The sequence below is a fragment of the Pogonomyrmex barbatus genome, unplaced genomic scaffold (assembly GCF_055798465.1).
Source record: "Pogonomyrmex barbatus isolate J1 unplaced genomic scaffold, ASM5579846v1 scaffold18, whole genome shotgun sequence".
Lineage (NCBI taxonomy): Eukaryota > Metazoa > Arthropoda > Insecta > Hymenoptera > Formicidae > Pogonomyrmex > Pogonomyrmex barbatus.
The window spans coordinates 6,322,649-6,348,151 of record NW_028297114.1 but is presented as its reverse complement, the minus strand read 5'-3'; the positions used below and the strand labels follow the sequence as shown (position 1 = coordinate 6,348,151).

General features: G+C 42.9%; 2 protein-coding genes across 8 annotated transcripts in view; both read left to right on the top strand.

Annotated features, from left to right (window-relative positions):
• The window catches only part of Ser (protein serrate), a 96,533-nt gene extending 74,920 nt beyond the window's left edge, over positions 1–21,613 (top strand). For both annotated transcript variants that reach the window (XM_089074909.1, XM_089074910.1), the window contains 4 exons: positions 11,134–11,425; positions 16,016–16,634; positions 17,302–17,945; positions 18,037–21,613. In XM_089074909.1, coding sequence (XP_088931035.1) covers positions 11,134–11,425; positions 16,016–16,634; positions 17,302–17,945; positions 18,037–19,751 — 3,270 coding nt within the window. In that variant the 3' untranslated portion in view covers positions 19,752–21,613. The remainder of the gene's footprint in view (positions 1–11,133; positions 11,426–16,015; positions 16,635–17,301; positions 17,946–18,036) is intronic.
• Positions 21,614–21,922: 309 nt separating this feature from the next.
• Positions 21,923–25,425, top strand: LOC105431836 (uncharacterized). Of its 6 annotated transcripts, XR_016138793.1 has the most exons (6): positions 21,924–22,287; positions 22,782–23,104; positions 23,322–23,751; positions 23,976–24,480; positions 24,770–25,179; positions 25,285–25,425. XR_016138793.1 is itself a non-coding variant. In XM_089074914.1 (5 exons), exons 2-5 carry the CDS (start codon positions 23,088–23,090, stop codon positions 24,774–24,776), a joined length of 990 nt encoding a protein of 329 aa, XP_088931040.1. In that variant the 5' UTR covers positions 21,923–22,287; positions 22,782–23,087; the 3' UTR covers positions 24,777–24,909. The 6 variants fall into 6 exon arrangements, 4 of the variants coding, with proteins under 4 accessions (XP_088931040.1, XP_088931042.1, XP_088931041.1 ...); XM_089074914.1 differs by lacking the exon at positions 25,285–25,425 and having other exon boundaries at positions 21,923–22,287; positions 23,976–24,511; positions 24,770–24,909; XM_089074916.1 differs by lacking the exon at positions 25,285–25,425 and having other exon boundaries at positions 21,923–22,287; positions 23,976–24,145; positions 24,770–24,908.
• Positions 25,426–25,503: the final 78 nt, after the last annotated feature.

The following is a 25,503-nucleotide window of genomic DNA, read 5'->3' as shown; positions in this document are numbered from 1 at the left end:
TCACAAACAAGTATAATTACATTTAACATAAAGAAAATATAGAAGCGAAACTATGTAGAAAATGCTCGCTTTAGCATTCTCAAATATTTTATCGTTACGGCATTTGCATGAAACATCTTGTCTAATAAAAAATCGTTAGATTATCGCGCAATGCCCTAGAAAAATTCCATCCTCGAGACTTCGTAGAGTCGGTTTGTCGCGGTATCCAATTAGTAAAGCACCACCTACGACCGTCGTCGTCGTCGTCGTCGTCGTCTAACGTAATTACATGATGTACGCGCGATTTCGAGGATGCCCAAACAGTCCTCTCGAGAGATGTTCAAGTGGGGCAGGCACAGGCGTGCCCTCGTGAGCCGGGTATACTCACAGAACCGTCGAGAGTGCCCCCTTCAGACGACGATGGGTTCGGTAGGTGCCTGACTGGTCCCGAAGGGCACCGCATTCGAAAAAACGCACCCGTACCTACCTACACGCGGTCGCGTCGTCGTGAGTTGTTTGAAGAGTGCCAGCCTTTCTGTTTGTATATTTCATAACTCGTTCGCGGGTATCCTCCGACGAGAAGAGGACCCATCGCGACAAAGGGACTTTTACGAGGCCCCGTTTTTTCTGTTTTTCCCTTCTCCCTTTCTTTCTCTTCTCGCCGCCGCGAGGGGTATAAACAGAAACCCTTGAATTGCCTTCCCTCTCGAAGGGACTCCTTCTCCCGCTTCTGACGCGCTACTTTCGGTCGTTTAGCGCCTCTACCGGTCTAATTCAATTATTACGCACCGCTGCTGCGTAATAAAGGAAAAAATACGTAGGAAGCGTACGAATGCGCGCGAGAGGCGTGGGCATGTTTGCGCGCATCGAAACGCGCCGAAATAAGGGTTAAGAGGGGAACCACGAGAGGTGCTGACATAAAAGCCTCGGATGGCTCGGTCATCTGGACACGTCGCGCATTCGCGTCGTTCGTGTAACCACTATATAGAATCGTTTTCGCGTAGTACCCACTACGCAAAACGGTAAACTGCCTGACTTTCATCGTCATCCGTTCCGCGGATAACACCGTCATTATCGTCTCCGCTGATTGAATACGGTATATATAATCTCGTCCTCTCGGCTAGCGTCGAGACGACGAGTGAGCGGCGAGGCACTCTTGCGCAGGCTACCGAATGCCACCTGCGCTTGGCGAAGGTTGGCTTGAAAGAGTATATCTATCTATGAGAGAGAGAGAGAGAGTCCTCTTCTCGCCAATATAAATCCTGTGATTCTCATCAGCGTTGAACGAGCCATCGGCCCGTGCTTTGATCGCGCGTCCATTTCCCGAGGACTTTCAATCTAACGTTCGTTTCGTTTCTCGCTCGAAATCGGAAAGTAATCTGAAAGCGATTTCTCCGCTTTACGCAAATAACCAGTCGTGCATAAATACGAAAATTGTGATTTGAATTCAAAGTTTCGTATATATATATATATGCGGAACTCATTACGATAGAATAGAAATTAGATCATGGAGTCCGTTGAATATACATAGAGGAATCTATAATGCTATGAATAGTTTTAGATTCAGGGTTGATTGCTCCGTATATACGGGTGTAATTTTGGATAAGTTGCATATGCGGATATCGCCATCAGTTGCAAGAGTTTTCTAATAGCGACCTAGTTTAACGCGAACGTGATGCGGTGGCGATAGCAACGTCAAACATTGTAATCGTCGTCTTCGTCGTCGTCGCCGCCGCCATCATCATAGTCGACTTTCCCTATTTCCAATTTCAATACCGATGTAAGAAATACGGGAATGGATAAGTATCTCTCTCCTACCTTCGGCAATCGCATAATAACACGGGAAGCGATCGGCGAGATGAGAGTACACGATCGAGCTTTTGCACAATCCACCTCGGAGCTGTATGCATCTTCGAACCAAGTGTGTTCTGTGTCTCCTTTCTCCGACCACGCGCATCTCCTCCACGCGATCTCTCTTTCTCTCTTTCTCTGTTTGTCCTTCGCATCCCTCGCACAAATCGTTCCCCCCCCCCGTCCTCTTCCCTCTTCTCGGCTTATCCCCGTTCGTTCTCGATAATTTCTCCTTGTCGTTCCAAACCGTTGCCAATGCGACTCTATGAACTCGACTATACGATTCACATATGCGACGGCATATATATGCGACCTGTCGACGCGTTTTGTATGCACCGGCACGCACGACCGGCCAGTGTGTTGAACGCATCGGAACACATACAGATCCGGCGCGCACAATGTCTCCAATCTGGGCGCCACTATGAATGATAGAACATCACGAGACGCCGCCGGATCCACGTGGAATTGTCCCTCGAAAATAACGCGTATCCGATTATTCAAATATTTTAGCAATTTTTTCTTTTTTTTTTTTTTTTTGCGAATTTAATCATACAGAGTCGATAGTAAATTCGCAACGGTCATCTCAATTACGAAAGACTACTCGGCTGTTCAGGAATTATTCATTATAGAAATTGTTTCTTAAGAAATATGTGGCATTGGCACACAGTTACGCGAAGCACAAAAGAGAAAAGCCTACCTCTTCGGATTGAATTGGAAACCGTGTCCGTGGCATGTTTAATCTCCTTTCCCCCGGGCACGTGATTAATTCCGTCAATCGTAGTTTCGATAATGGACGTATAATGATAAACGACGTTCGACCGAGCGGCATTTATCACGTAAGAGGCGGCGGCCGACAGTGGGAATGGAGGTGAACGGAGTGGAGAACGAAAACGAAGGAGCCCGTTCGAAGACGCGTCGCGGAACGCCGCGGGGATCGAGCGACGTGAGTCAGGGGTCCAACAGGTGTACATCCGCGTCTCGAAAACGGGCCCTCCGGCTTTATAAGCCTTTTCCATTCCCGCCGATATCTTTCGTTGCCCTCCCAACCTATCGCGCGTTTTAAACCTACAAGCGCAACGTGTGCGTCAAGTCGATACTCTTTTACTTCGTTTTTCATTTTCAATTAAAACTCGAGACGTAGATTTATTTGAAAAAAAAAAAAAAAAAAAAAAAAAAAACCTCGTGTCTTTTTCGCCTTCCGAGTACACGTTTTCTTTCAGGTTTATGGAAATAAGTCTTGAAATTATTTACCTCTTATTTTCACGTCTCACAATATATGGAAAGCTGAAAGCACAGTGCCTGCTAGTTATTAAACGTAATGATATAATGACAATGATCTCTTCTTTATAAGAGGACAACTTTCAGCGTTTTATTTTATTTTATTTAATGCCGTTCGCAGAAACGCCGGCCGCAACGCGTAACCACTGGTCGCACCATGCATTTAATAGCGTCATGAATAAGCCGCCGCTAAGCCCGCGAGCGGCACCTACGGTTGTTCAAATATATTAGCGCCGTTAATACGCGACGCTAACGCGAATAATGAATAACGCTCGCGGGATTTACATCGCGCGACCGTGCGCGTCGCGCATCCCTGCACGTCGCCGAGTCTTTTTCTAATCGCACGTAAATTGCACCATTTCGAACGCGGAAGCACGAACGATTTGTCAAAACTTCCGCGCAAACCGGTCTTCAGGAGGAGAGACCGACGATCCGAAATTGCTCTCTTTGTGCCGATTGCCCGCGGGGGTTACAATCACGGCCAGTCGCGTCGGTCCCTCCGCCGTGAGATTTACGTTCGCGCGAATTAAAGATTTCTTGATTGCCGGTTCCTTCACCGATCCTTCGGCTTCTGACGAAGACAATTTCTCTCGACGAAAAAAAATCACAACGACGATCACAACGATACTACGCACACACTCTCTACACACTCCCACGCACACATTAATCTTAATTCCATTAATGTAATAGCCGTGCTGCCGATATAATGACCTATACAATTTGTCACCGATTATTGAGTGAGATATTTCCATTTTCTCATTGTTTGATTGATTATTAATAGAATTATTTTTATGATAAATGTTATTTATTTGCGCGCTCTACACTCTTGCAGATATTTTATTAAAGCGACATGTCAACCATGAATATTAAAGAACGCAAAATAGTAGTAAAAAATTTAAATGTAGTTGAATAAAATTAAACGATATAAATGATTGGAAAATAAATCAACAGAAGAGTAAGAACTTGCTGGAATTAGCTTAGAGAGACCGAACATAATTAATATAAAGTGTGATTATATGTAATATTGAAAATTTTTTGTTCATTTATAAAAGTCAAAAGTGAAAAATGAGAAACTCAACATTAAGAGAGAATTTTGCGGGATGTTACAGAATAAGAGATAAAATCTGAAAATTAATTATAGAGTTATGTGAGAAGTTTAGTGGTTAAGCTGTATATTAAAAGACATCGAGCGAGAGAGAGAGAGAGAGAAAAAGATAAGAGGAACATCGCGTTATTTTTTTTAATCACGAGAACAGTTTTCTCTTAAGGGGCTCCCCGAGTGTGGATCAACGGGTGTCCATTGAAGCAGGATTCATCGCGCGGCAAGTTCAACAGGAACGCATAAATTGCACGTTCTTAACGCGGAAGCGCAGCCGATTTGTCGAAACTTCCGCGCGCGCGAACCGGTCCTCCTTGTTCTCTCGCCGCTCTCCGAAATTGCTCTCTTTATCGGCGATCGCCTCGAGGATGGTTGCAATCACGGTTGCAACCTCTCTCTCCCCTTTAAGATTTACATTCGACCGCGCTTATATTATTGTATACGTATCCGCATGCGCGTGTCGGCGGGTGGACGTGTGCAAACACAGGCAGGTGCACAATGCAACTGCGTGTTACATGAGAGGGAGGTAGAGAAGAACGGAAGGCAGGAGGGGTACATATGGCGGAAAAAAATGTCGCTACGCTTTTTTGTCACTTGGGCGATGCCTCTTCGGTTTCGAGTAACTCCACTCGTCCGCGGGGGGCTCGACGAAACGTGGTGGAGGAAACAGCGGAGCCCCGGGGTCCTCTCCTTTGGGCTGGTCGTGTGTGAACCCGCTGCGCGAAGCGCATACCAAACTCGTCCCTCTCTCTTTCTCTCTGTCCTTGCTCTCTCTGCCTGTTCCTCCTTTCCCTCGAAAGGCTGTCGAGACCCGTCCGTAGCACTGGCAGCGTGCAGTGTCTCTCCGATTCGTGTTTTCTCCTAAGAGTACCTCGATCGTCGTTTTTTTTTTTTTTATATTTATTTAAAAAATACGTAATCGTAATGCAATATAAGAATGTAAGAATATAAAGAATGCGAATGAAATTTGTAGTTAAACGTATCTTCGTCATTTCCTTTTAATTAAATATTTTTTTATCCGAACCTCAGATACTGATTTCAGTTTCTGATTACTCTTGGAAACTAATTTTTGCCGTTTATTTCAGCCGTTTATTTTTATTATATCTCATTAATGTCGATGACGTACGATCGCATCGAGAAGTGTCTTTACTATAATTACAAGTCTCATCAATTCACTCAATGTGAAACGTATTCGTGGAGTAACGTGAACGCGGTCGGACGAGTGTTTAATGCATAGCACAGCGTCTCCGAGACTCGCGTTATATTATGCAGGTAGCGCACTACTACCAGCACTACCAGCACGATCATCAGCATATCGCCGTCCGCGGCTACGCGGCATTTCCACTTTGGTTCCTCCAAGCGAAAAGAAGGCGCGCCGTGCACTTGGCCTTGTGCCCTCGCGGATAGTGGACGCCTCTCTTCCACGAGGACCTCTTCGTCTACGAAGACGACGACGACGACGACGGCGACGGCAGCGACGAGGGAATCCTCTCCCTCCTGTCGTCCCCTTCTTCTCCTCTTTTCCTCTCAATCCTTCCTCTTGCGCCACCTTCCTCTTTCTCTCATTCTCGATCCTATCCTCTCGCTCTCGAAGAGTCTTTCTGCAGTTCTGGGTACGCCGCGAGATTTATTAGCCATCCGGCTAATTGGGAAGCGAGGACGGCCGGCGGGATTACAGAACGGAGATTTCCGCCGCCGAAGGGAATGCGCTACCGAGAGAGACAACGCGAGACTCGACTGGATGCTGTGCACCGGACGGAATCTCTGGCGAATGAACCAGAATCGCTGGCCGCAGAAGCACCGATTGCGTTCCTCGGCGTCGCCACGTTTTTCAATTACGGCGCGACGCTCTATCCACCGCGTGTTCCGGCTTGGTCAATTAGCGAGATTGATTCTCCGCTCGAACACGTACGTGATTATCCTCCCGACGATTTTCTCGAGGACAATCTGTGTTATGTAATACTCCGTAGACTAATATTGGGGAAAAATCTTTACTATCGTGAAGATTAGACGTGAAGATTCAATCAAGAAAAATTTATCTATTCTGTTTGAAATTGAATTTATTAAAATATTTCTTAATCCTGAAAGCCTCATAAATAGGGTTTTCAATTAAATTCCATTTTTTTTTAAGTAAGATTCGAGAAATGAGGCGTTAATTTTGCAGGGCTCGTCTTCTCTTATCGTGGTCGATTGTAAAATCTCGTCGGAATGAGGGAAGGCGATAGCTCTCCGATACACGCGTGAGAACGCTCCGCGTCGCGTCGCGTCGCGTCGCGTCGCGTCGCGTCGCGAAATCTAACGCGGCGACCGAGTGAAGGGAGGAGATCGCATGGGAAATCGGAGGGAACCCCCTGCTACCCTCGGTCGATCGTACGCCGTACGTCTTTTGTACGCGTCCTCACGTACAGCTCGTTCGATTTTTTCCGCGAAACCTAAGACACGTCGCCTGACATAGGGAGAGGAGACACGGCGCACTCTATTCGGCGTACGTAAGTACCTATCTACCTGCTTGGTTGCCAGCCCGCGAGCCTACCAACGAGCACACACGCGCACACGAGCGTGTGTATGCCCCGCGTGTATATACGTAAGTCATAGGCTCGATAGACTGACGGACGAGGTAGGCAGACGGGCAGGCGAGGAGGCAGGTAGACAGGCAAACGGCCAGATAGCCTCGCAGCGGGATTCTACGTGCTTCACGTGTCCGCTCGCTTCCTTCGATCTCTTTTAGACTCGCCTTAAATCGCCTGCGCCGCCGCGCCGCAGAGTGATGCTCTAATACGACGGACATGCAGATTGCGGACGAATTCCGGACCAACCCGACCGCCAACAAGGGTTCGCCCAGGTTCGAGAGAGCGTAGGGCGACGCGAATAAAAATCCTACGACCACTGCTGCAAATCGTTTATAAGTCAGACGCTTCGGGAATTCTAAAAGGATGTTGTTTCATCGTATGTGAGATGTATAAACTTTTCTTTATACGAAATACGGAGGATAAAAATTAAAAAAAATTAATCGACTAATATCTCCTTTGTTTTATCTCTTTGACAGTTCCATGTTGATAAAAGTTGACGATCACTTTTAATCGTGTGCCTGGTTGTAAAAAATATTATATTTTAAATATTTAGATCATGAAAAGTGGATACTCAATTTTAGAGACCAATATGGTACCGACCGCGGTTGTACAGGAAATTAATTAATTGACTATTGCCGAGGAAATAGACGTGCATCGACTTTGAGAATACCGTTTGGCTTAATTAATTTCCTACGCCTACACGAGTTGGCCGACGCGGTGATTCCTTCCACGTCCCTTGAAAAGTCGGTAGAATTGTACTGATAATCTTTAATATCGAAAGATTCCATTCTTGATTGATACTGAAGTATCGTATTTAATTCGCGTGGAAATTTGTGAAAAGGAAAAATTATCAGGCGCATCCATAAGGTCCGATGATAATAAATTCCTGCCTTAAGTATTTCGGTGTGTTTACGCGCTCCGACACGCATTCAAATAATGGTTTATTGTGCGTGTATTCTACGTCGCACAATTTAAGAAACACAGGATAATTCATGTTACGTACTGGACGACCGTGGAATACGAGATGACGCATACGACCGCGAAGCAGCACGTATGCACATCCCACGCTCCTCTTTCTTCCGCATTATATTTATTATATTTTCTTAAGCTCGAGATAATCGCGCATGATAATTGTTTTTTAATAGATCTAAAATATGTATAATTTTAATTTTTAATTGCAACGATTATTATTTTTTAGTTATTACAAATTTATTCGAGTCGCCTTGATTTACTAGCCATAATTTTCTATAATTGTACATTATGATCAATCTTGTTCGTGAAAAGTGTAATCATCAGCTACTTTGCCGCTTAGATCATCGGCCGTAAGTTGCTTCTCGAGGATGCGACCGCCTGAGTCGGCTTTCAATTTCCCCCTCGGTATTTAACGGTGAAAGGGGAAATTCGTCAGGTACGCCCGCGTGGTTGTAAAGCTGCGAGTGGAGTAGCGAAACGCCCACGCGAATTCCTAGATCCACGATCGCGCCGCCTTGGCGGCTCTTGATTCTCCTCTCTTGGCACATCATGCGTATTTGTTCCTTTGTTTTAGGACTGCCTGTGCATACGGTAATTCTGAACAGGTACAGCAGAGCATTTTAAATTCATTTTGTATAATCGAGGAATAATCAGAAACAAGAAAATCATGCTTGATTCATAATTGCTTTTTTCCAACTTTTTTAGAAAATTTTACATAAAGTAATTTTATATATGAAATTTAAGTAAATTTCGTTTATATATTTCGGTTGTTCACTGTTCCTTTGAATGTTGTATAGCTTGTGGCTATGTATGTTGTGCTATGAGTCAATAAGATTTATAGGCAATGACAATGACGATGCTTATCGTATCAGTTGGAAACCTATCAAGCCCGAAAAATCTGACACTTAGACTCTGATATTAGACACTTCCTCCGACCTTAACCTTAAACCATTTACGTCTCAATTGTGACGAACTCGTCGTGAAGGAATAAGAGCGGCGCGACAAAGGAAGCGTCCACGACGTTTCGAGCACAAAGAACGTCCTTTTCACGGGGAAGCGAACGCGACGGCCGGGTCGACACGGCCAGTCGCATTAGAATATATATATACGAGGTGTAAGAAAAAAAAAGGCGAGCACGAAAGTCGCGGGCGTGGGAAAGCCGGCCCTCGAGCGAGCGACCAATTAACACCAATTAGCGCTCATCTGCTCTAGGTACTGCCAGCGAACGAAGCTCACTGACTTTACGTTTAGCGCGAGACGTCTGACTCGCCGCGGATTGGCCACAACATGCTCTTTGTACTGCAAAGATTGCATCATCGAGTATATTGCTTTTCATCACCGAACTAAAATACTAGATAATCACACACATTACTCTTTTTGCAGATTTAACACTAGCAAGTTTAATAAAATTTTTTTGATGAGGAAAAGTGATTCGCGTGTATGTTAATTGGTTAAAAACAAAATGCACGATAAGTTTGATTGCTGAAGAATATTGATATATTGACTGATTGATTATAAATTTTCATAAATTATTAATCACTAATCACGATACAATCAACTGCACACATGATGTCAAAAGCGAGGGAAAAATTGACTGGCAAAAAGTAATTCACACGTTAATTGGACTCTTACATAAAAAACAGATCGTTCATTAGAGAGTAGAAACAGATTATTGGTTAGATTGTGGCTTGCTAATAGAAACACATACAAATCGCTTATAACTATACAACTGTACAATTCATATTTAAATTTTTTTTTAAATTTGGAAACTTGATTTTTGCGATAATATTATCTCTAATTATTAAATAATTTAAGGAATACACACATAACATACACACATAACTTTTTAAATAAATGTATATATATATATTATAAACGATAATATATATACATTTATATATATATATATATATAAAATTAATTTAATTAATTAAATTTTCGTACGAAATAAATTTCGAAATATACGTGGAAGTCAAGCGGTTTTCACGACGTGCGATATTACTTGGCGAATACCGAAGGTAGGCTCTCTCGGAGTCTGCGTTCATTGTCTAATTTCCGAGGATCGTCAAGTTCATTATACCGCATGCAGGCGTGCTGCGAACGCGCGCGCGAGAGCGAGACGCCAATGCGCGCTAATCTTTTTTTCGCCGGGACCGGTTCCATCAGAGGAACACTTCCAGCTTTCTACCATCGCATCGGCGGCTCGACTCCCGTGTAACCCCGTCGGGTGCCAGCGTGCGGTTACACGCGAAGAAGCGGACAGTCGCGTCTGCGTTCCGCGCGCGGCAGCGCGATTCGAATTTATTTATTGCATTAGCCGGCCGTCGCTCAATCACGGCCCTTGATTGGTAGTACCAATCGGGTTCCCCTTTGCGAACGACGCAACACACGAGATGGCGGAGATAAGCCGATTGTATAAAGGACGAAACCGTCATGTCAATACTCGTGCAAACGGCGTTGTAATTATTCTGATTAACGGCGATTCTCTCGGTCCTGCATTATCATGCAGGCATTATCAATGTATCGCTAATCATTACAACAAGGCTTACGGTAATATTCTGCCCACGACTGCCCATATGTACGCTATTGAGTTTATTCGCGTAAACACGATGTCGCATAAGTGTGTAAATCACACTATCGTATATAATTTAGGAAACGAGGCAATTTATATAACGCACTTTACACGGCGGAACAGGAGACGACATACGCTCCGCGTATTCATCTTATTTAATTATCAGATTTACATTACATCGGAATCAACACGTTCCACACCGTTCCATTTACACCGGAAGTTGTTTTCTACCGCATAGTTTCGCACGACGAATGCGCTTTCGTGTAACTCTCGGTTACATAAGCTGAAGTCCTGAAATTGGTAACCCTACACTATCATATAATTTAAATCGCCCCCAAAGGTCAGCAGATGCTGTATAAATTTGCAAAAACACCAAGCTTCGAAGGTCCCACTTAGAGCCATTCCCGGCGAGGAATTATTCAAGCTGGGCAAGGGTTAATTGCTGCCTTCATCAAAGCACCTCCCTTCCTCTTTCAAATGAGCCCTTGTCATTCGTGACATCACCGTTCTGTATTTAATCCGATTTTGTCACGGCGTCACGGCAATGCCTTATTGTGGACGAAGATTAGGATATAATCCGTTAAAATATAATCACGATTGTAATATAATGTGCGTCTTTTTTTATAAACATTTACTTATATTGATTATTCTGATTGAGAAAGATTCTACTGCAATTAAAATTAACAAATAAGAGACAAATAATATACACGAGATAAAAATCAGATTTTAAGTTGAACACTTTTATTAATGACCTATCGCTTTGTAGCTTTCATGAAAAATAGTTTTATATATATATATATATTCCGTTGCAGAGACAATTCACGTTGATCCTGCAAGCGAGAGATGAAGCGAGCGCCGGCGTGATCGAGGAAGCGAGTTACAGTGGCATCGTTCTGCCAGGACCCACGTGGCATACTCTCAATCATCAAGGGAGAAACGCTCACTTGGCGTATCGGGTGCGGGTCCAATGCGCCGATCATTATTATAATGCGACTTGTACCAAGTTTTGTCGACCTAGAAATGACATTTTTGGCCATTACACCTGCGACGAGAACGGGGACAAAGTGTGCATACAGGGATGGAAAGGCGTCGACTGCGAGACAGGTGAGTCCGAGTTGGATCACATTTTTTTTTAAACCTTATTGCGAAGCTAAAATTCATCACAATTTTCTCTTTGAAATAATTTTCTTCGATAAATTTATAAATCATTTTTTTATTATCTTCAACGAAAATAATTCCTATTATTTTTTTTTAAAACCGCGCAGGAATGCGCTGTAAGAAAGAGAAGCAAAGAATTTCCTCAGCATATTTCAGTATTAGCACCTCAGGTGTGCATCGACTTTAGAATGAATTATTGCTGATTAATCCCGCGTTTACCGCGTGCATAACCACGCATTACCATACGCGTTATTAATTATACCGGACACGGTATAACGCGTATGCAAAAAATGTCTGCGTAAACGTATTCCTTGACCCTTCTTTAAATCCTGTCATGGAAAATATTTCGCAGATAAATTACTTTTAAGCATTATGTGAAGTTTGTATTATCGTATTTGACTTTCAATTCATTGCATCTTGTTTTTACAATACAAATGATAACGTCAGTCCTCTTGATGATGCGAGAAGGATACGTGTTTTATACAAAATCAAAAAGAACTCCAGCTAACGAACTCGCTTATAGAGTTTTCTTATCCAGAACATGTTTGTGGTAGATACAAAGATACATCGCGCGAAACGCGATGGGGTACGATATATTCTCGCTTGTCATTGTTATCATCTCGTTACGCATAAAGGTATCTCCGACAATATCGATAGTATGCGATGCAGGCTGATTTTTTTTTGGCCTTCTCTCGTGCACCGCCGGAGGAATAATTAATCGTTCATTGGAGCGTGAAATCTCGCGACAGGGCCACTTATAAGTGTCGTTTAACTCGACATCTCGCACATGCTTGTTATACCTTGGAACCTAACGAGGCTTACAGATTTGATTATACATTATTAATAATTATCGTATTAATGATCAGGTCATCTATTATGAAAGTTAAATCGTTTTCGAAAGAGACTAAAGTTCTATCTTTATCTAAGAAGATATCTCGCACCTGCTTTTATCAATATTACAAATTATAATTATATATATATATATATATATATATATATATATATATATTACTAAATTAAATAATATGAGTTTCTTTGAAGAACATTTAGATGATTCTTCTTTGGATATTTTTTTATCTAAGATCCGAGTAAGATCCAAGGAAGACGGATGCGGAAACACAGCGGCACAAAAAAGATGACGAGACAACCAGCGGCAGAACGGAAGGACGAATGAAACTCTGCCCTCCACGTTTCGCGATTCGTATCTTTATTTCTACCGTTTCGGATTCTCGTCCGTCTCCCGGAGAACGCGATTCCGTCACGTCCGCGATTTAGCGCGCGGGAATTAGCCGCGGCAAGTCGGAGGATGCCGAGAGGATGAGAGCGTCGCCGCGCGTGGTCCCGTACGGATCGTAAAACACGCGAATTATCCCGGAGCGTGCCTCAATGAGGCGGACGTTAGACGCATGTCGTACGATCGGCACAAAGGTAACGACACATCACGCCAGGTCCCATCGCACAATGCTGCCCCGACTAATATAACAGCTCTTTCTTCGCTGCTTAATCGTTACTTCCGCCTTGCCGTGACCGCTCCGTGGTTACTGTCATCCCTTCCCTTTTGTGACGGGGCATAACGCACGCATAAGGTCGATCACAGGCGGACCGACGACGACTCGAGGAGACCCCGACCTCGCGTTGATGATTTGATGATTCCGACCGTTAGACAGATGCGTCGGTTCGCTTTTTTGCGTCTCCGGCATTTAAATCGTGCGACTCGTTTTTTTTTTTTTTTTTTTTCAAACAAGTTTGATTTTTTTGCACAATATCGTGACACTAAAACAAAGTTCTATTCGGTGCTATAACGCGAGGTATGGATAAAGGATAAGGATAAAACTTTTATTATTAAATATATTTTTTAGCATTTTTTATTATAACAATTAACCGCGAGAAAATTGAGATCCCGTCACTCGCTATATTCAAATAATAATTTGCTTCCATAGTCATTTCTCAAGTTTGCGTACTTATGATACTATGTTAAAGGAATTCAAATAATATACGATTACTTTAACGACGCTGCTCGTTTTCCTTGGCACTGTGAACTTTGAGATTCTACTGTTTGATAATCACGATCATCTCGAGTTGCTACTCGATAATTCTCTTTTTGCCGATATCGAACATGAGGGATAGCTGGTTACTATTGTATCGCTTTCGTTTCCTATCTTAGATAAATTTTTGATCACGACGGAAGATCCAATCTTCTCGACGTAGAGTGTGAAACGTAAAAAGGTTTCTCCTGTTTTAACGACGCGGGAAGATCGAGTTATCGTTTTGAACACGTTCTACTTAGGCGAATAGAAAAATGCGCGAACCCCAATTAGAAACTATCGGCGAAGATCGCGTGTTCGTGCGATGAGTCGCGAGTCTCTTCACGAGAGAAGATAGAAGGGAAGAAAAAGAGAGAGAGAGAGAGAGAGAGAGAGAGAGAGAGAACTGGCTTCGACCATTTTTGTCGCGCCGTGAAAGGTCAATAGGAGAATTTCACTCGTGCATCCTCTTCACACGATGCACCAACCTGGTCGTGCGCGCGAGAGAGGTAAAATCTATAAGCGCATACGTGATATTCCTTTAACATTTGGCAGCCGCGAAAGGATCTTGTAACTTCGTCCGCTTGGTAACAAATAATTTGTAAACTTTATTTATAAAATTATAACGCGTCGATGATGACGAAATTACAGATTCTGAGGAAAAAAATTGTATAAAATTAATAATTGCCTACGTTATTCCTCATTTAGAGACGATTTTTTTTTTATCTTGAGCAATGAAAATATAATTACACTCTAAGAAGAGAAGAAGGTCGCATCACGACGACGACGATGACGATTCTCAACACGCGAATTACCGACGAACGAATCAAGATTTTTCATGACCAACGCAACCACGCAATGGCGAAAGCATGAATTTTCCTGGAAAACATTTCCGCGCGTGAACGATGTAACTCTGTCGCAATCCTGCGTACGTATAAAGTACGATCGACCGAAGGATCCTCGCGGATCCTCCGGTCTGGCAATCCGCCTCCTCTTCGCGCAGCTGTTCCGTGCAAAAAGGCGTACCACGCGGAAAAAGGAAGAGACTTCGCTTCGCGAAGGCGAGTCGCGCAAGTTAATTTACCTAACTGCCAGCCATATTAATCAACCGCGGATCCGCGTAGGCATATACGAGTAGCAGCGCGATCGTTTCAGCCCGGGGGGGGGGGGGGGATTTATAGTTTCTAAACTGTGCGAAAGAGCCACGCACGCGGGACGCGCGAGAGTCTCCGGAGGTTGTAAAAGCACACGGGGGAAAGGCTTGATTGGCTCGACGGGGAACGACGGAAGACGACGTTAGCATATGCAAGTGCCGTATCTCGCGGAAATCCGCGGAGACGGTGCAGCGCGGCAAGAAAAGGCTGTCGCGAATGCATCGTCATTTAGGGGGCCCCGAAGTATCGCGATGCAGTCGTATAAATATCCGTAAATGTCCGTTGTGCCGTGCCGGACGAGAGAGAGCGGGGCTATTAATCATTAGGAATGCCGCGGGCGATATGGCCGCGCGTGTGTACACGCGAAACTAACGCGTACGCGTGTACGATAATCGCGTATGCACGGTAACGGTAAAGGTATTGGTACACGGCCGGGCTGGACTGAAATCTCGAAAAGACATACGTGTACGTACGGTGTGCGCACAACCGAGCGAGCGCGCGGCATGAGTTTTCGTTTCACGGTCGGAGGGATAATCCTTCTCTCTGTCACTTCTCATCTGTCTTTCTGTCCCACCGGCTAATTGAGTTGCCCGGTCCCGGCGAGATCCCCGTCACGTACGTTCTCTTTTCCCGCTGTTTTTTTTTCTCTCTCTCTTTTTTTTTTTTTTCATCTCCACGGGAGGAAGGGAAGAAGAAACCGAGTGATCATCGCCTCGTCGCCTTCGTCGCCTCGTCTCCGTCGCGCCTCGAGTCGTTTCCGGGGGTACGGTACCCCCGACCGCACCGAAATTAGATTTCCCCGATTTCGACCACCTGTATGAAGGGGGAGCGTACCTGTTGCACCGGTACTTCCAATGTGTGCGAGATATACATTCGATAATCGGGCATATTCCTCGAGAAAACCATCATAGAAAACATTACTCGTCGGTCCTTGCGCGTTGACGCGTATGTTCGTTTCGCTACATCTGTCTAATTACTTTGGCTCTATGACCGTTAATGTCGCATGTTATGCACGGAAGACGAATAAGAGACGGGCGCTTAATCCGTCCATGTCATCTTTCACAATGTTTCGTAGACGTTCCGAGAGAGGAGGATTCTTTTCGAATCGCTCGCTCAATAGCGATGTATGATCGATGAATAAAACTTAAATCTCTCGACAGAAGATTATTTGGAGATATAGTTACGTCTTTCGTTGAATTTTATTTATCACACTTGGATTAAACGAATTTGATGGAAAAGTGTTACACGAGGTGTTGCACGTCGAAGTTGCCGAGTTGACAAAATTATTAGGCAAATTTGTTAGGAATTATCGTTAATATCTGGGTAGCAAATTAGAATATCTTGAAAAACTGTTTCAGCCGTGTGCAAGGAGGGCTGCCACCCCGTGCACGGTCACTGCAACGTCAGCGGCGAGTGTCAGTGTCGGCACGGCTGGCGCGGCGAACTGTGCGACCAGTGCATGCCTTATCCCGGCTGCAAACACGGCTACTGCAATGGCTCGAGCTGGCAGTGCATCTGCGATACCAATTGGGGCGGTATACTGTGCGACCAGGATCTCAACTACTGCGGCACCCACGAGCCGTGCCAGAACGGCGGCACGTGCGAGAACACCGCGCCCGATCAGTACCGATGCACGTGTCCGGAGGGCTTTTCCGGACCCACCTGCGAGAAGGTCGACAATCCGTGCGCGTCCAACCCGTGCTTGAACGGCGCGACTTGCCGCGAGCTCGGCGAGACCGCGCAGTGCGAGTGTGCCCCGGGCTTCGCTGGACCGTTTTGCGCGACCGACATCGACGAGTGCGCCTCGCAACCGTGCCAGAACGGCGGTACCTGCGTGGACGGCAAGAACGGCTTCGTCTGTAACTGCCCGGCCGCCTGGCAGGGCGTGCTCTGCCAGTTCGACGTGGACGAGTGCACGCTCAAGGAGTCGCCCTGCAAGAATTTCCTCACCTGCATCAACCTTGCTGGCGACTACAGGTGGGTACACCGGTCTTCCACTGTTATCTAGAAAATTACACGCGTCATCAGGCTAGACTAGATGGGAACGCGCGCGTTTATCGTTTATATATCAAAACGGTTAATCAATAACATTTGATAATTATAATAGGAGAGATATGAAAATATTGTGAATTATGTTAACATCGTTCGTCGTGTATATTATTAACAGAATGAACATAAAGATACGTACTAACAGCGTCGTTTGGAGACAGGTTGATGTTATCGCGGATTGGAGTTTCCGTTCGGCCTTTCTATTTTTTTTTCGAATCACAGTGCGTTACATATAAATGATAGGTTTCCCACGGACGATGTAGTTATTGGAAATTAAGTCGTTATAGGCCATTTTTCTTCGTTCTTCGTAGTACGGGGCGTTAAACAATAATAACAATAATGTGTCTTTATTGTTCGACTTACGACAGTACCGTAATAACTCGCTTTACTACCCCCGTCGATCGTAAAGTAACACTGAAGAAAAAAATCATCGTATCGCAATTGAGTGACTGTGTTAAACATGATTTAAGAATCTATTAACTCGCCGTGAAAAACAGGCGAACGGCAATTAATAAAGCTACGTTCGCGTCTAAGCGATTTTCTCGCAAGTTGCAACTCTGTCACTCAGCGCAAGCTCTGTCGTTTTGATTTGCAGGTGCCGATGTCGGAGCGGCTTTACCGGCAAAAACTGTACGAAGAATATCAACGATTGTGTCGGCCAGTGCCAACATGGCGCGCTCTGCATAGACCTAGTGGACGACTATCATTGCAGCTGCACTCCTGGCTACTCTGGCAAAGACTGTGACGTCGACATCGATGAATGCGCGTCCAAGCCGTGCCAGAACGGCGGCGAATGCCGTGATTTGGTGAACGCTTATGAGTGCGTGTGCCCGGTAGGCTTTACCGGCTATCAGTGCGAGATCGATCGAGACCACTGCAGCCCGAACCCGTGCCGCAATTCAGCACCGTGCTTCAACACACAAACTGATTATTATTGTCACTGTCCGACACAATGGCAGGGCAGAAACTGTTCGGAGCCAGCCTCGCATAATCCACAATTCGATGCATTGGACGATGAACAATCGGGTTGCGGCAGCGAGGGTACTCCGTGCGGTGGCAAGGGCCGATGCAGCGGCGGTAGATGCATCTGTGACCCCGGCTATACCGGCGTGCATTGCCACGAGAATATCAACGACTGCCGCGGCAATCCTTGTCTGAACGGTGGCACGTGCGTCGACTTGCTTAACTCATTCCAGTGCATTTGCAGGGAAGGCTGGAGCGGAGATCTTTGTGATCAAAGTAAGTAATAAGATGATAAAAGAAATATAACGAAACGAAAACTGTGATTGAGTTGACTAGACGATATAATGTGGAAAATTATTTCTTTCAGATGTAGACGACTGTGCGACGCAGCCTTGCCGCAACAACGGTACTTGTGTGGATGGCGTGGCGGATTTCACGTGCATCTGCCGGGGCGACTGGAAGGGCAAGACGTGCGCGTTGCGTCGCGGCCATTGCGAGCCAGGTACTTGCCGAAACGGCGGCACCTGCCAGGATCGCGGCGATGGTTTCACGTGCCACTGTCCGCGTGGTTGGGAGGGCCCGGCCTGCCACATCGCGTCGCCGTCGGCATGCACGAGTAATCCCTGTGCGAACGGCGCGACCTGCGTCAACACGGTTGATGGCAGCTATCGATGTGTCTGTCGCGAGGGTTTCGAGGGACCTAACTGCCGACGTAATGTGGACGACTGCCAGCCATTGCCGTGTCTGAATGGCGGCAAATGTGTGGACGGCGACAATTGGTTTAGGTGCGAATGCGCGCCCGGTTTCACAGGTCCAGATTGTCGCATTAATGTGAACGAGTGCGCGAGCGATCCGTGCACTGGTGGTGCCACTTGTGTGGACGGCATCGCGAGCTACTCATGCATTTGTCCACCTGGTAGAACTGGTCTACGATGCGAGATTCGGACGGCTGGTGGGCCTGGCTGCGCAGTTGCGACGTGGGAGGATGATTGCAACGTGTGCGAGTGTCGAAATAGCAAAAACCAATGCAGCAATGTTTGGTGCGGTCCGGGTAACTGCCTAAACGGCACTTCCTGTTTGGCTCATGAAGTCTGCGTTCCTAGTCCGGGTGAGAGTTGCCTGGCGCCACCGTGTCCAGCGTGGGGTGAATGCCGTCCTGTTGAAACTGGAAGGCGAGTTGGTCCACCGGCATTACCAGCTCCGCCATCCTGCTGGCCTGGACAATCTACACTCGGGCCAACATGCTCGAGACTCTCGATACTATTGCGTAGAGATACTCTGGCGTCTGGCACATCGGTGGAGTTACTATGCCGTCGTTTGAGGAAGCTTCTGACTGACCCAAGAAGACCGCAATCGGTGGTATTACTGTGTGATTTAAAACCTGGCGATAATGATACAGTGGAAGTAACCATCTTCTCGGAGGCGGCGGCGGATGCGGCTCGCGACCTCGGCGAAACACTCAGTCGGCCGCTAGCGAGACCTCTTGTTTTAGCCTCCGTGTTGGAAGTTAAAGTAGAGACGGCGCTGCTTAGCGAGCCCAGTTCGGCAAACGCTGCAAATGCTGGTGGCTATATAGCTGTTTTGGGTGGGGCTCTGGCAACTGTGCTGTTATTAGCATTATTCGGCAGCCTTTGGTATCTCAGAACTATGAGGCATAGATCGAATCTGACGGCGACTACCAGCAGTGAGACCTCGTTGCATCGCCATCGCAGTGATTTGGACGAAAAGTCGAACAATCTTCAAAACGAAGAGAATCTGAGAAGATATGCCAATCCACTCAAGGATCAGGATTCCGAACCTCGTGTGTCAGTTGTGAGACCTTTATCAGGTACCTCGCTCGGCACATTAACTGGCACTGAGGAAAGTCTCGAAATGGTGTCTGAAGAAAGCAGACATCGTTTGCCGCCGCTCTATAAACCGCCCAGCGCGGAAGCCAGGAATAATATGGCCAGTTTTAGCTATGAAGAAGGACCACATAAGCCTTACAGTAAGCCCAGATTGCAGGAACCGCCGTATCCTCATCAGCAGCCGGGTACAAGTCAAACGTCAGGGCCGCATCAAGTGCTAACGGTACACGTGTGATTAAATATTCTGAAAATAATGTGAAGAACAGTTGGATAGTGTGTGATCTTCTTGATTTTTCTTGGAATAGCGTACATGCATTAATGCACTAATGAAGATTGTTAGGGATTATAAGATAATATATCTATAGACTGAACTTACTTGGATTTGACCTTTTGTGATAAACGTGACTCTTGATTTTTGGGTAACTATAGACAACTCTCTGCTGAGATTCTCCTTTATGAAAGTTGAAGTAATGTCTAAAGAATTATTATACGGAATACAGAGAAAAAGAAAAGGATGCTTCTCGAGTTAAAATATTATGAGATAAGAATAAATTTTTAAACAATTAATGCGAAATTATTGACTTCATTTTTTTACTGAAAATTTAAAAAATAATGAAAATTCTTCTTTTCTTTCCTCTTTGTTCAGTTCTCTCGCGCTTCTGCATAACGACAATAAGCGACCGGCAATAAAAAATAATTTTAATAATAATCAATTGTTATCGTTGTACATATGTACATAGCTCGTACTTATTAATTTCGCTAAGCCTGTATCTCCTTCGCATTCCCTTCGGCGTTGCCATCCCTCTCCCTATAATTTTATATGTTTATATTCGATCTATTACTCTTTTGACTTTTATGTCACCATTGTTAGCGCATTTTTTATTTTCATAATTTGAAAAAGTATACAAAGGTGGCACTGCCGCACTTATAAGATATATTGTACGTTTTCATGTATAATCGTCGAAGCCAAGTTACGCTCCATTTAAGGATCGGAAGACGCATAATGTGTAAATAAATTTCACGAAAAGCGAAAGTTTTTTTTAGATATTATTCGAAACTATTATTATTAATATGTCGCGCAGATCGATCATACGTGCATAATCGCTCGATCGTCATACGTGTGCTTTGTATGATATAACATGGGCTTCAAACGTTCCTTCAGACGATATTATTGTGATACTCATAGAGGAAACAATGTCATTGTATAGGATCATATATGGTATTTCGTGTTCGACACTTGCTCGAGTTTTTTGTGAGAACACGATACGTGATTTTTACGCGATGAGAGATACTGCCATTGCGAGAGAGTATGCTGCATGACACGCTAAATTGCGATGGCACATTAACTTGTAAAGAATATATTAGCGATGTAAACGTAATGCGAATTTAGAATATACTCGAACGCAGTGAAAACACGAACGATGTATATAATGACGCTATTGCATCGTGGAACGATGTAAATAAATCTAAGTACATATGTCCAGATCATTCTCATTCCCAGTCATCATCAAACCCATCTTTAGATGTGCAATTCGTCTTTTTATACTAGCGTTCCCTGTATCCTCTCTTAGCAAAGCGTCTACAAGACTAGTTTAAACTGAAAAAGATAGCTCGTTATAAGCATAGATTTACAATAGGAAGGAACAAAGTTTTATAATAGATACTTTATTTTGTAGAAAAAGCTATATATTATTGTATGAATACATATAGAAGTGAGAGATGACAATATATATATAAATATATATATATATATATATATATTATATATTATTTTATATATTATATTATTTTTATTTTATTGTCTCATATTAATTATTTTCAGATCATAAGCAATAGTTGATTACTGTCACACAATTTTTTTCTTTACTTTCGTCGATTTTAAATGAAACGATGTTGGTAAAGATCTGTCGAACTAATGCTTTTGGTCTCCGATGCTAAACAGTTAAAGAATATCCACGCGTTATGTGATCCGTGTTTGATATTGAGAGATGTGCAAACGAATGCGTGTACATAAGCTCTTTCCTACAATTCCCTTTTTCCCTCCCCGTATAGATTTACATGATGTGAAGGATTTCAATAAAAAGTACAACCCTTCAATGCAGCGTCTGATTTATTGCACCTTTACATTAACACGTCATTAACAACATTCGATTCATTTCTGGCATTGAAATCACTGAGATAAAAGTGAAAATAAAAGAAGCACTTTTAAATTATTTTATTATTATATGAACAATCTTATATCTTTTTTCTGTTATTTTCGCATTAAGAAGAAAAAAATTGTGCAAAAAGCTACGATAAAATGATCGGAGAAAGGATTATCGTTAATTCGTTAATTCGTCAATTAAGAAATCATAAGTTCATTTGCTTTGTTTCGAAGATAGAGATACGGACAGTACGGATTTTATCAGCGGTGCCGATTTCAATGGTTCGTCACGATTGTTTCATTAGAGATAATGCCAGTGTCATTATCATCCAAAGCGCGGTCGAGATTAACAAAGCGCTCGACGAAAGCCATCTCGTCGTCGCCGCGCCGATGCGACGGATCCTCTCGTGTACGAGGCACGTACTGAATGAACGATCTGCCGAAATTACAATACAATGGTCCAGAAGAGCCACTTGACAAATACCCGTTAGATGAATCATGCACCCCGCGACGGGCGAGATTATGACCCGTGTGAAACGCGATAGTAGCTAGTAGATGCGAGGCCGAAGAAGATGACTTCTTCCGAGCGAACGAACACAAAGAAAATATTTATTACTTTCGTCATTACGTACGTACAATACAAATAATTGAGAATTAAAATTTTGTATTGTTCCAAAAAGAGATAGAGAAAGAGAGAGATAATTTATTAAATATCTGTTTCAATCTCCGTAAAAAAATCTCTATAAAAAATTTGTAGCTAATTTCATACAACGGATTGTTGCAAATTACAAAGAATCATGTATTATGTCTTGATAATTTGATATTTATATTTATATATGGTATCTTTCGTTATATTATTAATTTTTAAATGAGTAATAAATACATCATTCGTAAATATGGATCTCACACAAGTATTCAAACAATCAACAATTTCTAAAATATCTTAAATATACCGTCTCTTTTAACAGCTAAAATATTATAAATATTATATTAGTTTTTTAAATTATTTTATACGTTTTATATATGTAAAATAAAATTGCATATAAATTGCATAAATAGTAATTAACAATAACGTTTAAGATATAATTACGAATAACCTTATATAAATTTGCAATCATTCAGACATTAGAGGATGTCGAAGATGTTGCTAAAACATATAAAAAAATAGATACGACAAAACACGACGAAGATGATGTTGAAGATGATACTAAAGACTTCAAGACAAAACTAGAAAACGAAGATATAAAAGAAAAAAAAAAAGAAATAGAGTCAAAAGATGATACCAAAATTCTAGAAAAGGAAGAGAAAGATGTAGCGATACCAGAAGTAATCGACGAAATTGACATATTGGCGAAATTTGTAGTGCAATTTGAAGCAAGAAAGAGGAAAGAATTGGAAAAAAAAGCTGAAGAAAAGAAGAAACAACTGATGCAACAATTGATTGTGTAACTTGAGCTTGGTAACTTGGTAGCTTAACATTTCAATAGCACATACAGAATGTATTCCTGTATTCTGGCATTCTGATGTTCGCAGCTCGATCTTGTTAAAGATGTTTCTCTGATTTATGAATTATAAAATAGCACAACGCAAATAAATGTTAGGACCAATTCTATCTATTTTTTTAATTTCGGATAAATTTAATCTAATAGTTTGATAAACAAGACAGGTTAAACGAAAGAAAGAAGAAGATGAGGTGTCTGAGGAAACGCCGATCACTCCGGAAGATGAAGAAATCGCAATTGACCGGATATCCACCGAGAGTTCGGTTCACCCGTGTTTGCGCGAGATAGAAATCAGTGATTCTCAATTAAAAATCGTGAATCCGTACACGGTGTATCCGATTCCGGACGATCCCGGATTGTCGCCAGCTTTCTGGCTGTTAGGCGAACGCCCGCCGATTTACAGCACGGACGGCGTGCAGAAATTCTATGATACGGTAAAACGTGCGGATTTGAGGCCGATCAGCTCAATGAAGGACATGCTCGTAACCGATCAGCTAAATTTGCGATATTACGGACTCGAATCGAAAGTAATGAGAGCAATCTGCGAGGCCTTGGCAGATAACACTTTCGTACAGAAAGTGGATTTAAAGGTATAAAAAATAGATTAAAAAAATAATTTATATGAAATGTATAAAATCTTAAATCTCAACGTATACCTCGACACTTCAACAAAGTGTCTAAAGTTGTCTATTTAAAAGTTACCTACAGATTGAAAACAAATTGTAACATATTATTTCACGTTGATTGAAAAGAATCATCTTTAAAATCTTATCGTCTATCTTTTCAATTAACTGTTGTGTGTGTTTTATTATAGGACAATAGATTGTCCCCGGAGGCATGCGGATATTTAAATAATCTACTGCTCAGAAATAATACGATAATCGACTTGTCATTGTCGGGTTGTCGAATTGGCACAAGTGGTGCGAAAAAATTGTACAACGCAATATCGGAGAACACAACTCTGAAGACGTTGGATCTTAGCAGGTGCGATATCGGAAACGAAGGTTTCGCATATATTGCGTCCGCGCTCTCTGAAAATCGAGACTTGGAAAGCGTTAATTTATCCGACAATCATCTGGACGAATCATGCTACGAAAATCTGCGGGATCTATTGTTGCGCTCTAAAGTCTTGCATCTGGACCTATCGTGGAATTCTTTGTACAGCGCGAAAACTTGGAAAGCTCTGGTTGACGGACTGAAAAAAAACGAGGAATTGCGTTCCTTAAATTTGTCTTGGAATTCACTTGGAGAAGAGTGTGTACATCATCTTCACACATTATTATTACGATCGCGGAGCATCGAGAAACTGGATTTAAGTTGTAATTATAAGGAAAACATATTAATGCTCTTGTTAGTTATTAATTAAAGAAGTAAAAAATGTTTGAAAATAATTTTCGGTATAGGACAGCTCAATTTCTTTGAAATGTATATTCTATTATAAGTGTACATTTGTTTTTTTATAAATATAAAAAACAGGAGAGATTAATATTTTAAAATATAAACATTTAGTTTTCAGTCAAAATTCTTAAAGAACTTTTCGTTAATAAATAAATGCATCAATCGCAAATGGGAACATTTTCTTTCTTATATTTCTTTCACGATCCACAGGGAATAGATTTACTGAAAAGGATGCTGAAATTATCGCAAAAGCTTTATCAAAAAATAATAAATTAAAGGAATTATATCTCGGAAATAATTCATTAAAAGCACAAGGTGCCGCAGCTCTGGTTCGCGCAATCACACCGCAGCTATCACCTAATAGTGCTTTATATCTCCTAGACTTGGAGAACGTTTGGGCAAATAAGAATATTCTTGACAATTTGGAGACAATAAAAAATTTCAGACCGTGGGTCACAATCAAGTTAGGTGGGATTTTGAGTAATTATAAGATCATTGGACCGAATGTTAGGAACTTCTAGACAGAGCGAACTACGAAGCAATGCAACCAAAACAAAAGAGACAACAACGTAACTTTGGCGACTTTGTGAAGTCGCTGGAAGATACAAAAATTAAGCGAAGTATGTTCACAAGAATTTATTTTTTCTTAGTCTTTTCCAACTTTAGAAGAAATTATATTTATTTGTATTTTTAAAAAACTTAAAAATTTTTATATCTCTTTGTAGCAAACTTTATGCAGCTAGTGGAGAAGTTCAAACTAAAACTTTCAACGTCACTTGTCGATGAAATTATGAATGCATTCGAGGAATCAAAAGACATTGTCGATCAAGAACTGTTAAAATCATTTTATCTTAAAGAATATCCAGTAACTGTACCAGAAGAAGCTGCACTAAAATTAAAGAAAAGGAAAGTGCAAATTATCGAGTAGATTAAAAAACAAAAAG